This window comes from Ammospiza nelsoni, chromosome Z (genome assembly GCF_027579445.1).
Source record: "Ammospiza nelsoni isolate bAmmNel1 chromosome Z, bAmmNel1.pri, whole genome shotgun sequence".
NCBI classification, from domain to species: domain Eukaryota; kingdom Metazoa; phylum Chordata; class Aves; order Passeriformes; family Passerellidae; genus Ammospiza; species Ammospiza nelsoni.
Window position 1 is genome coordinate 80532025 of NC_080669.1, and position 13297 is coordinate 80545321.

Sequence of the window (13297 nt, forward strand, 5' to 3'; positions counted from 1 at the left end):
GCTGCGCACACCGCCGTGCCCCGGGGAGCCGGGCAGGAGAGCCCAGCGCTGCCCCGCGGCACAGACACACGGACACACGGACAGCTCCCAACTCCGCCGGCCCCGCGGGCTCTCCTCTGAATTCCTCTGGGAAATGCATGCTAAGTACTTCTCTTAAAGAAAACAGAAAAAAAATCTAGTCAATGCTACCTCTTACCATTCTGCTGAAAAACCACAGTAAAGAATTTGCCTCCATAAAAATACAAGTGCTGGGGGAGGACAAACAGAATTCCCCTCTTTTAGGAGCTTTTCTGAGTGTAGTCGAAACCCCAATAACTTCAGCTCCCATGTTTAGGCAGAGAATTAGAATGGAAGTCAATGCCTATGAAACGTGGGCAGAATTCCAGACATCATTAGAGAGCTAGGATCTATCTCACACTGTATCACCTGGATTGTCTTTTTTGAAATCATAAACCTTTTTATCTCCCCTATAGTTGACTACCTTTTCAGTGCAGACAAACCTACGTCTAAGCAAGTGCTTGTCAGGTGTTTTTACTGGGCTGCACGGAGCAGCCCCTGCCCGCAGGTGACCCACACAGGTGATGGGAGGCAGCTGCAGATGCCCAGGGCTGGGGCTGCAGGGAGCAGGGGCTGCAGCCAGCACGGGCAGGAGGCTGCTGCTCTGTCCCACTGCCAAAAATAAATCCAGCATGAATGGCGGCCCTCTGGGCAGCAGGATGCACATCTGCTCTCCTCCCTCCAGAGAGGGGCAGCTGGCAGCAGATCTCAGCAGAATGGCTAAACTGAACTTTTTCAACCCTATCCTAGCCTGGGAAAAAAAAAAAGTAAAAAAAATTAAAAAAAAAAAAAAATAGCAACCCAGGGCTCAGTTGTACAGATGTGAAGTGTTAAGTGTTTATTTTAAGTTCATATCACAAGCCTTTTCCAGAGACAAAGCTGACTGTGCCCTCTGGGGCTCCAGGGGCCAGCTATTTCCTAACTTAGCAGGGTGAAAAGGAATACTGTACCTTTCAGTGACATCCCATCAAGCTCAACACACAGTAGCTTTAACACTCTCCGCCCCACACCTTATAAAGGAAAAGCCACCACCACAAGGCTAAACGAATGTACACACGCTATTATTGTAAATGGAGCAGCTAAACCTTGGCAATTTGCTTCGTGGGGATTTTTTTTTCTTCCCAGTAAATGCAGCACTTTGAGCTCCCAAAAACCCAGCTTCCAATGGGTTTGTTCCAGCTTTAAATACATTAAACATCTCAATGCAAGACTGTATTTAATTCAAGAATCTAAACATGAGCAAACCTGTTTTGCTGTGAGCATTTTGTAGAGAAGTGAAAAGGGGAGTTTCTTTTTTAAAAAGAAATTGTAATACAGTGATGAAAGGGTTAAGAATGCAAGAATTCAGACATTCTGTGGAGGGTCTCTAAGAGGTCCATAAAAAAGGAGCGAACAGATCCATACAACAGGAGACAGCAGGAGACAAAGTTTTGTGTTGGGTTTTTTTTTTTTTTTTTTTGTTTTGTTGTTTTTGTTTTTTTTTTTGACACCCCTCCCCCCCACTTTTTTGCTGGACTGCTGCTAGGTTACCGCTGCTCCCTTCTGGCCTGAGTCGGCAGGGCAGTACAGGGGCATAGAGGGAGCAGGTCACGACTCCTCGTTGCCAGAATCATCATCATCGTAACAGTCGGCATCCTCCTCCTCCTCGTCTTCATCGTCAATGTCGTCGTCGTACAAGTCGTCGTAAAGCAAATCTGAACTGTTGTCATTGGAAGGCACTTTAGTTTTGATGCAGTATTCTGCCAGTGTAGTGGGGACCTTCACGCCATCCTTCTCTGCCTCAGCTTTGGTAGCCAAAACCTGTTTCCTGCGGGAGAAGGACACACAGGAATGTGAGCAGGGCCGGGTGCCGTGGCTCAGCTCCCAGCCTGCTCTCCAGGCCCTACCCCGCCCTCCCGGCAGCTGGGAAGGGAGCTGAGGTTGGCAGGACGCACCACAAACAGCACTGGAAACAGATTTAGTTCCTGCAGCCTCAGGCCTGGGAGCATGCCAAGGGGGTTTGCAGCACACACCCTCTCATGAAATCAGCTATTCCACAGGCTCTGCACTAGAGACCTGCCAGAGGCCAAAGCAAATTCCATTCAGTACTGCAGGGATGGTCAGGGATTTCCTAGGGTGATTTATTGACTCTGCCGCTGACTGCTCTCCCACAGCATGCTCAAAACTGCAATTCCCACAAGCCTTTGGCAGCTCTCAGCTCCCACTGGGGGGGCAGAGCAGCTGAGGCTCATGGCACACCCCAGAGCACAGCCTGGCGCTCACAGGAGCCAAGTGTTTTCCATGACCCCAAGCCAGGCCTGGCTGCTGCATCCCAGCAGGAGGAGCAGATGGCAGCCTGCCCCCTCGCCCACCCAGGGCCCTCAGTCTGCCATTCCCTGCGTGGAGTGCACCCAGCCCTGCTGGAGCCCAGGGAGTGGAGGATTCTCTGCACAGGCAGAGCCCCGCTGGCCCCACCCAGGGCCAGATCCTGCCTGCCCAGCTGGCACAGACAATGCAGATGTGGCCTCGCGCCACCACTCCTGCTCCAGGCTGGGCTGTCCCTCCACAGCAGCCCTGGCCCACGCTCACATCATCCCCCTGCAGCTCCTGATGAACCATGGACTTCTCCAAGGGCAGGACTGAGCACTGGTTCCAGCTAATCCAACCCAGCTCTGCAAGCCATTGACAAATCCTGCTGAGGCTCCTTTGAATTGGAGGGACAAGATTATGATTCGTGCATGCATTAAGCACAGAAATTAGTAGGATGCAGTCAGTTTGCATCACATCCCAAGCAATGCAGGGCTTAAAGATAAGCAGGGACTTAGACTGGGATTTACTAGTAGCCAATAGGTTTTGCAGAGCATCATGACAGATGAGTCTGAAAAAAGAACAATTTGAAGACAAATCAGCCCAGTCCTCCTGCCCCAGAAGTTTGCACTGCTTCTGTGTGCTGAAAATTCTGGAGGGACCTGAAGCATGGACTTTGAATAAGACACTGAAATTAATTTCCAAATTACATTCTGCTGTGAGAAGCTGGTTTCAGCAAATTCTGGAAGCAGCCTGTTTGACAGGATTCAAAGCAGAATGCTGGTAGCCCAGCATCACAACTGGCAAAGCTTACCTTATGATTTCGGCATACTCCTTGTCTTTTCCTTTACTGTCCCTCCATTTCCTGAACATGACTGACGCATCCACATTGGCTGGGGAGAATGTGTTGGGCTCATTAAGCAAAGAGATTACACTCAGTAAGATAGTCCTGAAAGAGGTAACCACAACAGCAGAGTCAGAGCTAATGCATTCATGGGTTCTGGATATCCACAACTTCTTTAGGTGCTGCATCATAAACTTGTTTGAAGTCATCTTGTCCTCTTAAGCTGAGTGTTTTTAAGTGGCAACAGGTACTCATGAACCTCAGACCCTGGACATTGGTGTAGGGAAGGTGATACAACACAAACCTCATCTGACTACAGCGCATCGTGTCTGTTCTTGGGACAGGGCAGCACAGAAAGCCACAATCAGACCAGAATTCAGCTGGTCTGCACTACCCACAGATGGGGAGGGGCTGGAAATCTGCTCTGTGAGCTGTTCCTGGTGGCTTGCAGCCTCCAGCAGGAAGCCAGGCCAGGCTGTTTGCCTGCCCTGCAAAGGGAGAAGGGCTGCAATGACCCAAGGCCAGCAGAAAAGGCTGCACTACTTTTCCCCTGCCCTGCCAGGTGGTCGGGAGGCTGAGGCAGGACTCTCCCCTCACTCAGGCTGCAGCAGCAGCTCTCAAGCACAGCAAGGGGAGGACAGTGTGGATGTTTTTTGATGCCCAGGCAAGGTGCCAGGGCCCAGGGGGATTCAGCAGAGCCAACACGAGCCAGCCATGTAACCCCTGGCAGGCAGGTGGGCAGGCAGACAAACAGACAGACAGACAGTCCTCTGGGATTTTCAGTCAGGGGCCCTGCTCTGCTGGCATTTACCAGCTGCAAACACCATCCTCTTGTCCAGAGCTTTCTCCTGCAGTTCCTAGAACCCTGCACTTGGGAGTTGCAGCCTTTGCTGCTCACACTGTGCCTCAACCCGCACCAACACCCATATCCAGCCATCATGACAGCATCACCCATCCCAGTGGTCCTGCCAGCAACAGCTTCCCTTTCAAGTGGAAGGGACAAACAAGGGACAGGGAACAGCTCTTGAAACACAGCATTACCCAACAGCCACTTTGCAGACCTTGATTAAAGGGGACTGGGAGTCACAGTCATGTTTGCACTGATTCAGGGGCATGTTCAGAGCACATCTACCAGATCATATATCTGGGTACAATTCCAGGAAATGCTTGGTCATTTGGATACTGAGTACCTTGAAAGGTTTTGAAAATAAACACTTGTATCTGAACAGACTGTTCAGCACAGCCATCAAGAGAGTCTTACACAATTCATTTTCTAAATTATATAATTTTGTACGAAAAGAGAACAGCAGCTCTGGAAGAAACTGTCTCATTGGGTTGGAATGATGGGCATAAGAGATCATTTTCTACTTCATCTCAAGAGTTCATTTAAGAGCCCTTGATTCTCTGCAAACAGGCCAGCATGTCAGCTCCAGCATCATGCAGCAGCTTTCTGCAAAGCAAACGAAGTCTAGGGAAGGCCAAGGATGGGAATTAATATCTGGATTTACCATCTGCTCTACGACACTTCCATCAACAGTGAGGAAAAGCCAATTTTCACTGTGGTGTCCAGACACCGAAGTTACTGCTAAGGTACTTAAATACACCAAGACACCTGTATTAGAAGTGAATACAGTAGTTTGATCAACTGTACCATTCTACAGTTGATTTTCTGAGCTCTTCCTTCCCATCCAGCACATCAGACCAGCTCCATCACTGCTGATACCTTTAAGAGCTGGACAATGTCCTCCAACTTAAATCTGCTTGCCTTGAAGAGGGGACAGTAACAGAAAGGCATCCCAGCATGGGGGATCTGACAGGACTAACACCACTAAAAAAGTTCAGCCATGTGGGACTGAAAACCTCAGCAGCAGATGCAAACTGCATGGGCTGAGTCTCTGGGATATTGTCAGGGATCTGTCTCCCCTCAGACAAGGCAGCTGTAGCATGGTAGAGCAGCCAGCAGAGGCTCACAGAAACAGACCTGTTCTTGTTTTAATTCCTGCATCAACATAAGAAGGCTCAGACAGATCAATTTCTTCCCAAAGAGACATGATGTAGATTGGCTGGTGCTCCCAACCAGCACATCATATTACATTCCTTGTTAGAAAAGGAATTTTTTTTTTTTTTAATTCCAGCTGCTATCCACATTGTAGGCCTCTCAGAGCCACCTCAAGAGGTAGGTATAGACTGGTCCAAGTGCATTTTTGCCTTCTGGTATAAAGTCAAAAGTTCTGGCCTAGGCTGCACTGACAGTCATGTTACTGGATCAAGTGGAATCTGCCCAGATCTCAGGCAACAAAAGCCAAGACAAATGGGAATCCTCAAGAAACAAAGCAACAGGCAGACAGTACCTCACCTCTCTGCAGGAGATACAGGTGTGCCAGTACCTTGAATACTGTGCAGAGTCCTGGCCTGTGCAGCTCAAGGGCAGGGGAGGCCGGGGAGATGTGGAGAAGGACAATCAAAACGATCAGAGAGCCTCAACCCCTGGCCTTCTACCACTCACAGCTCCATGGGACACAGGAAGCAGGATTCTCAGCCAAACACATCAGAGCTGCATTCCTTCACATCTTGCTGGGTTTTGCTGTGTTTACTTATGCCTGCATCACCTTGTTCCCAGTGATGGGAAAGCCCATACTGATTGTGTTTAAAAAAATAAATGACCATGCTTGACACCTCAGAAGCACAGGTGAACTCTCACAGCTGAAGAGTGAATTTCCCCCTTCAGACACTTCAACCCTGCTCATCTGTGGGGAAATAGTCAACACTTGGCAGGATTTACAGAATTCAGCAGCAGAGGAGCAGCTCCCTCCCACATCTTTGGCCCCTGTGCCTCCTGTCTCACACTTTGGAGCTTTCCCAAGCCAGATGGGACCCCAGCAGGATGCGCTTCTGCTGGCACTCTGCCCAAATGGTGATGGTGGCAGCAGGCTACAAGTGAAGGACCAGTTTTATTTGCATTTGCTGAGGAATGTTTTGACCTGTCACCCCTAAGCCCAAGATGATTCAAGAGCATTAGCACTAAAAACTGCAACTGTAGTGAGGGACAGCAGAAATTAGAGAACAAGCACAATGATAAGTTCCATGTCAGTCTCTAGGGTTGAATATAATGAAATACCCAAAATATTTGTGATTTATGTAATTAATGCCCAAAGCCGTTTCCTAACTTTGAGTTAAGGCTTGTAACCTAGTTGATTCTTTATTTGACGGTGTCTTGTAATGAGAATGAAATTCAACTGCTGTTTCAAAAGCATGGACAGGTTAGGCCTTGAATGTCTCTTGGCCTTAGTGATCCTTTGTATTTTTGTAAGGAAGAAAACCACCCACCCAACACCACTCAGGAAGACAGGAGACAAACAATGGAATGCAAACAACAGCCAGAACTCTGCAAAGTTGCTTCTACTGGTCAGAATACTCAAAAACATCCTGTATTGGGTGTGCAGGGCCAAGTTTTGGTAGTCAAGGTGCTACAAGGGTGGCTTCTGTGAGAAGCTGCCAGAAACCTCCTCTATGTCTGGCAGAGCCTGGCAGCTCCAAGGACAGATGCTCCACTGGTCAAGGCTGGCCAACTGGAAAGAGTGGTAATGTCTCTATGATAACATACTTAATAAGAAAAAAGTTTTAATTGTGTCCAGAGAAAAATGGAGTGAGAATGTGTGAGAGGAGCATCCGTGCAGGCAGGCAGGGCAGCGCAGCAGGAGGGGCAGGAGCTGCTCCAGGCTCTGGAGCTCAGATTGCCCTGCAGCCCCTGGAGCAGCCCAGGCTGAGGCAGCTGTGCCCCTGCAGCCCAGGGAGGGCACGGGGGAGCAGAGATCCACCCGCAGCCCTGGGGGAGCCCAGCCTGGAGCAGGGGATGCCCAAAGGAGGCTGTGATCCTGTGGGAGACCCATGGAGAGAGTAGCTCTCACTGGAGCAGCTGGTCCTTGAAGGACTGCATCCAATGGAAGTGTGACCCACGCTGCAGTATTTTGGGGAAGACTGCTGCCCATGGGGTGGACTCATGCTGGCAGAGTGAATGCAGAACTGGCACACTGTGGGAGGGACCCCATGGCGCAGCAGGGGAATGCTCCTCATCCTCAGCAGCAGGAGAAACAGTGTGTGATGGACTGTCAGTAACCCCCATTCCACTACGCCCATACCCTGCTGTGGTACGGGGCAGAGCTGGGAAGAAGGGAGAGGTGGAGGGAGGTGTTTTTAAGGTCTTATTTTACTTCTCATTATCCTGCTCTGATTTTGTTGGTAACAAATTTAATTAATATCTCTAATTCTAGACTATTTTGTCTGTGATGGTGTTTGGTGAGCAATGCCTCCTGGTACTTATCTGCTGCAGAAAAACAGAACAACAAGCAGGTAGTTAAGGCTGTGAAGTTTGGAATAGCTCAGGGAGACCAAGGCTGGGAACAAAAGGGTGAGCTATTTTTAGCCCCAGGCCACTTCAGGATATCTAGGAAGGGGTGCAACACACAGATGGGCTCATGATTGAGGGATGGAGCTGACCACAGAGGCCATCACACAGGTTATCCACAAATGCGAAATGTGCTGCCATCAAGTGAGTGAAATATCCCTGGAATAGAGGGCGGTGGCTGGTTTTCCAGTGTGGTGAGGCCTGGCAAATAGATTACACTGGGCCACACACATGCCAAGGCAAGAGTTACACACTTGCTACATCAGAGGCAACAACTAGCTGGAAATGTACCCAGTAAACCATGCCACTGCCTGGAACACAATCTCAGCTCTTGAGAGATACATTTTGCGGTGACATGGTACCCCAGAGAGAACTGAATCAGGCCATGGGACTAATTTTAAAAATAATCTCATAAACTCCAAAGCAAGGAAACATTGAGAGAATATATCACATCCCTTACCACCCACACACCTCTAGAAAGACTCAGAAATGCTGAAGACTGTTAAGAATTTTAGGTAATGGGACATGGAAGCACTGGGATGCAAAAGAAGCCACTTGGCTGGTAAATGCTAGGGGATCTGCTAACTGCACTGATCCTGCCCAAACTGAGCCCACAAACACTGTGGGAGGAGATAAGGTTCCTGCACTACACACAGGAAAGTGGCTGGGGAAGTCAGTGTGGATTCTCCTCCCATGGGAAAAGGCAAACACATTGGTGGGATTGTCTTTACCCAAGGACCTGGGTGTACTTGGCAGGTAACGTGGAAGGATGGGGAGACCCAGTGTGTACCTCAAGGAAATTTAACCTTGGGGGAAAAACAAACTGTGCGAGTTTTGTGTCACAGGAAGTAAAGGAACAGGAACAACATGACCTGACAAAGAATGAATTTTGTGAGGAGCAAGGAGAATGTGATGATGATGTGAGCCAGGCTGGTGACCAAAGATCAAGTGTGCTGCTTCTCCTGTCCTGACCACCCATCCTGATGGGGTAGAGCACAAGTCATGGATCTGGAGGGGTGGAGGAAGCCATGAAACAGGAGAATAATATCCATCTGTGAAAGGACAGGCGGGTGAAAATGTACATTTGGTACAGATATCGTTCAAGGATGCAGTTTGGGGTATATGTGTGGGTAAAAGGGATTCCAGTAATGGGAAAGGAATACAGTGGAACAGCTGGAAGATAAATACATTATGTAGGATCAAACAAATGGTATGGAATTAAGAGTGGAGATTGTATTGAGTTTGCTGAGCTGTAGCTCATTTTCCCTTAGCAGCCCCCAGTGCTTTCCATTCATAGTTAGACAGGTATGATAACACACAATTGTTTTGGCTACTGCTGAGCAGTGCTGACACAGCATCAGTGCTGTCTCCAACATTCCCCACTCACCCATCAAGGGGCTGAGAGTGGCAAAATCCTAAGATGGGACATAACCAGGCCAGCTGGTCCAAACTGACCAAAGGGATATTCCATACCATGTAACATCAGCTCAGACATGAAAGCTAAGTGAGAGAGGAGGAACGGGGGATATTTGTTATATCACAGAGTTTGCCTTCCGGAGCAACTGCTACATGCACTGAAGCCCTGCTTCCTGGGAAGTGGCTCAATGTTGCTCACCAATGGTGAGTAGAGATTTGTTTTTCCCCCCTTTGCTTATGTGCACAAGCTTTTGTTATTGCTTTATTAAACTGCCTTATCTCAAACATGGAAGTTGTTTTCTTTTCTGTGTTATTTTTGTTTCTCCTGTCCTGCAGGGAAAGGGAGTAATAGAGCAGTTTGGTGTGCACCAGGAACCTATTACACGCACTTTTCCACTAGTGGTACTTTGAAGAAGATAACAGTGATGAGACAGGCTTCAACATTTGAGATAACTTGCCTTTGGAGTATGAAATCCTGTGAATAGGACAGAAGGCTCTGCACTGTCAGCCCAGTATGTTCAGACAGACTGGTATGTCTGGTTCCCACTTGATTCAAGCCCTAAGCCCCACAAAACCTTAAATTCCCTCCCAAACCCCTCCCACCATAGCCCTTAGGTCTTGTGGAGATGGCAGGCCTTTGAGGTCACCACTGCACAACATATTCACAGTTACCTGACATTTTGGGTAGGGTTCCACCTCTCTGATGGTAGCTCTCCACTTTGTGGGTCATCTACAGGTGGGTGAAGAATTGAAATACATACATCTCCATTCTGCAAGACAGAAAAAAGCACTGAGAATAGCTTGGCTGGAGGCTGAGGCCTGATAACTCAAATCCACCATTCAGACTGTCTTCTGATCAGTTTAACCTTGTTGATATGAATATCCAAGTGCCAGCAAAAACCAACAAGGGCTGAAAATGGTTCTGAATTCTTCCTGGATCTACTTTATACCCAAGGGCTAGCCTGCAAACTGGCAAAAAACCCCAATACAAAAATCAAGCAGTTTAAAGAACGTACTGAAGTAAGCAAAAATAGTAAAAATGTAACATAAAACTAGATTGGTTTCCAGACAGCAAGTACTACTGCCACGGTGACATAAGGTTTAATCACAGGAGACCCCAAGTAGGGTTAAAGAAAATTTGTGCTCCCACTGGCAGCTTGAGCTAGCTGCAAGAAATTTTTGAATTGAGGGGTTTAATCACCATCTACTAGCTCAGGTATGAAAACATTACATCTCCCAGGACACAAGGACCTTGAACAGATGGTGTGGGGCAGGCTTACACAGCTCCCCTAGGACACATCTGTTCAAAATACCAGATGAAAAAGCAGGAGATGCTTTCTGAAGGTTTCACTGAAAATCCCTTCCAGCATGCAAAAGGAAGAATATTCTGGCAGCATATGGAAGCCATACAGCCACATAATTCTCAATATGTGTTCTACTCACTAGTCTTATGGCCTGAATATAGATTTAAAGCTCTATAATTCCTATTTAGGAAATCTGTCAACCCAATTCTCCATCAGCAACAGCACTCTGACACAACTGCTTTGTAGGAGGGCTGGAGCAGTATCCACCCCAGCTGATATCCTCCACTGAGGCAGACTCCAGGGACACACCAGTGCCCTACTGCAGGATGGGGTGAAGGAGCAGATGAGGCCGGGGCTGGCCAGCAGACATTGGCCTCTCCAGGCCCCATGGGCTTTGCAGCCAGCTGTGGGGCAGCACTCATGCTGTTCCTTTTTCCCCCAGTCCAGGGCACAGACTGATGACGGGATCAGCTCTGTTCAGGACTCCAGGCTGGAAGCTGCCCACACACCTGGTCTCACATCGTTCCAACACTGCTCTGAGCACAGAGCAGGGCTGCTCACAGCAACAGCATCTGTGCCTTTGAGCCCAGGCCAGTGATCACAGCTACAGATAGCAGCAGCTCACCTGGGGCGTTGTGATCTGTATCCAGATTTCAGCAGTGCACTATTCATGCCAGGTATGCTAATCTAGCAGGCCTTTGTCACTTTGAAGCAGGTTTTAGTCAAGAACACAGCAAGGCAGAACCCAGAGCTGCTGAATTCCAAAGCAAATACTTACATTGCTGGAACAGTTTGCTTTAAGGAGGCAGTTTCCCTTTTAGTGCCCCAACAGGCTTGTGAAATCTTGAACTTTTATAGTATCACTCCAAGCTGAAGTTAACTTTATTAATATTAGATTATGCTCAGTCTACTCTGTTATCACTAATAATTTCCATTAGTTTTTCCTTTAACCTTTTCCTGGAAGAATGCAATGCTAGTGGCCAGAGGAAGCATGTCAGCACTTGGGAAAAGTTCCTGAAGCAATCAGGTCAGCAGCATGGGGACAAGCAGATACTTGGCAAAATGAAGATAGAGGGAAGCAACGATGTGAGAAGTTTTTGTCTTGCCACAATCAGTGTTACATGTTTGGGAACTGCACTTTCATTAAGAATGAGGAGAGGTAAAGGTTTAATGGGGCCTGATGAGGTCAGCACAAAGTTTCAGAGATGAGGACAGTCAGGGGCCAAGCCTCTCCCTACATACATTTTTGAAAAACACAAACAAGGAGAATGGGGTATTTATCTGCCATTGAGGTATATCCTCCATTTCTATCAGGACTGAGAATGGTTATGTCATAAAAATAAAGAGCAAGTGAATGCAGTTTTACCAAAGTTCAATTAGATGACCAAGTAAACCAGAGATGAAAAAAACACACATTGCTCAAGTCTCATTGCTCAGAACTGGAATGTCAGCCCCAGACTCTCCATCTGGTCCTACCAGCAGATTCTGTAAACTGCTACTTTCTTTCATCTTCCTTGCACTAAGAGGGGATTTTTGTCCCCCTCCTCCTGAAAACCCTCAAACATCAAACACTTTGCTGAGACAGTTTCAGTTTCATTTGAAGTTACCCCAGTGCCTCATCTTCATTGCTTAAATGTTTCCAAAACAGCCTGCAAGCTGCTTCAGATTCCCTCAGCTTCAAGAAATACTCCTATAAACACAAAGCACAAAGCTGAGAGCTTGTGTATTTGAAGAGCAAACCCAAAATACACACATCAAGTTTTGGGTTAGTTCCTCCTGCTGCCATCAGTCGTTTCTAGTCAATTTTTCATCTTTCTCACCAGGACAGGGAGAGGTCCTTTCCAAGGCTTGCTTTTGTACATTTTATTTTGGTAGCCATTTGCCACTCACCTCCTGCATGAGGATTTCCAGATTCAGAATCAATACCCACAGTATGTGTCTGCAATTATCTGAAGATTTCAAAATTGTCTTTATTTATAGATCAAAATTCCCTGTAACTGAAATAGAGCCTTAAAGAAAAACATCATTCTTGGCTACAGGAAAGATCCTGTGCCAAGTACAAAACCTACATCACAAAACTGTCAGATAACTGATGTGAGGATGTCCCTGGACTTAGGGCAATTCCCTGGATCAGTTAATAATTAAAGTGGGTTAGTATTCTGTTCTGCACTGAAGTTTGGCAAGGTTTCTAGACATTTATTACTAAGCCATCACTGCACTTCTCACCATTTGAAGCACACCCATTCCAAGCTGGGCATTTGGCCGCAAGAACTTATCAGAAAAGGACTTTACAAGCCCAAGATATCAACTGAGGGCTTTATTTGTTCATGGGATTGAAGAGAATGACACTCCAGTTTTCAGGTGGGTTCAAAGGAAGTCTGCAAAACCTCTCATAAGAAAACCTGTGATAAGGAGAGAGACCTGCAGCAAAAGGAACATTGTGAAATCCTTTAGCTCCCAAAACAACAGAGGCAGTGCTTCTCACCAGGCTGACATTCTTCTAGGACACCCAAAAGTTCTTCAGCTAGGATTTGGCTGACCTCCACTAAAGATCAAGTTTTGAACCAAAACAGGCTTTCAGCCTTCCAATGCAGCTCTATGGAATTGGGTGATATTGAACCAATTGCCTCTATATGGAATCATTCCTCTCCTGGACCTGCTGTGTTGTTCTATTGTGATCCAATTGCTGACAGCCCACAGCCTTGGCTACCCTCTGAAAGTAACCCATACACATACTGAGTTTAAGGAAGCACAAAGCTGTCTCACACACCCCAGAAGACAATTTTTTTTAAAAAACACCTTACCTCATAAATGTTGGGGTGCCACATTTTGGTCAGGAATCTGAAGGTAGGTGGTGAATATGGATAGTCAATAGGAAATTTAATGTGAGCCTGAAAAAAAGCAGAATCTTTTAGCTATGAAACAGAACAAAAAAGACCAACAACCAATAACTACAGTGAAAAGATTGGGGGGGGAAAAATTCAT

General features: G+C 47.2%; 1 protein-coding gene across 1 annotated transcript in view; it reads right to left on the bottom strand.

Moving 5' to 3' along the window:
• Positions 1-1254: 1254 nt before the first annotated feature.
• The window catches only part of UBE2R2 (ubiquitin conjugating enzyme E2 R2), a 51290-nt gene continuing 39247 nt past the window's right edge, over positions 1255-13297 (bottom strand). The window contains exons 2-5 of the mRNA XM_059492216.1: positions 13117-13203; positions 9681-9778; positions 3158-3292; positions 1255-1864 (exon numbers count right to left, since the gene is read on the bottom strand). Coding sequence (XP_059348199.1) covers positions 1645-1864; positions 3158-3292; positions 9681-9778; positions 13117-13203 — 540 coding nt within the window. The 3' untranslated portion in view covers positions 1255-1644. The remainder of the gene's footprint in view (positions 1865-3157; positions 3293-9680; positions 9779-13116; positions 13204-13297) is intronic.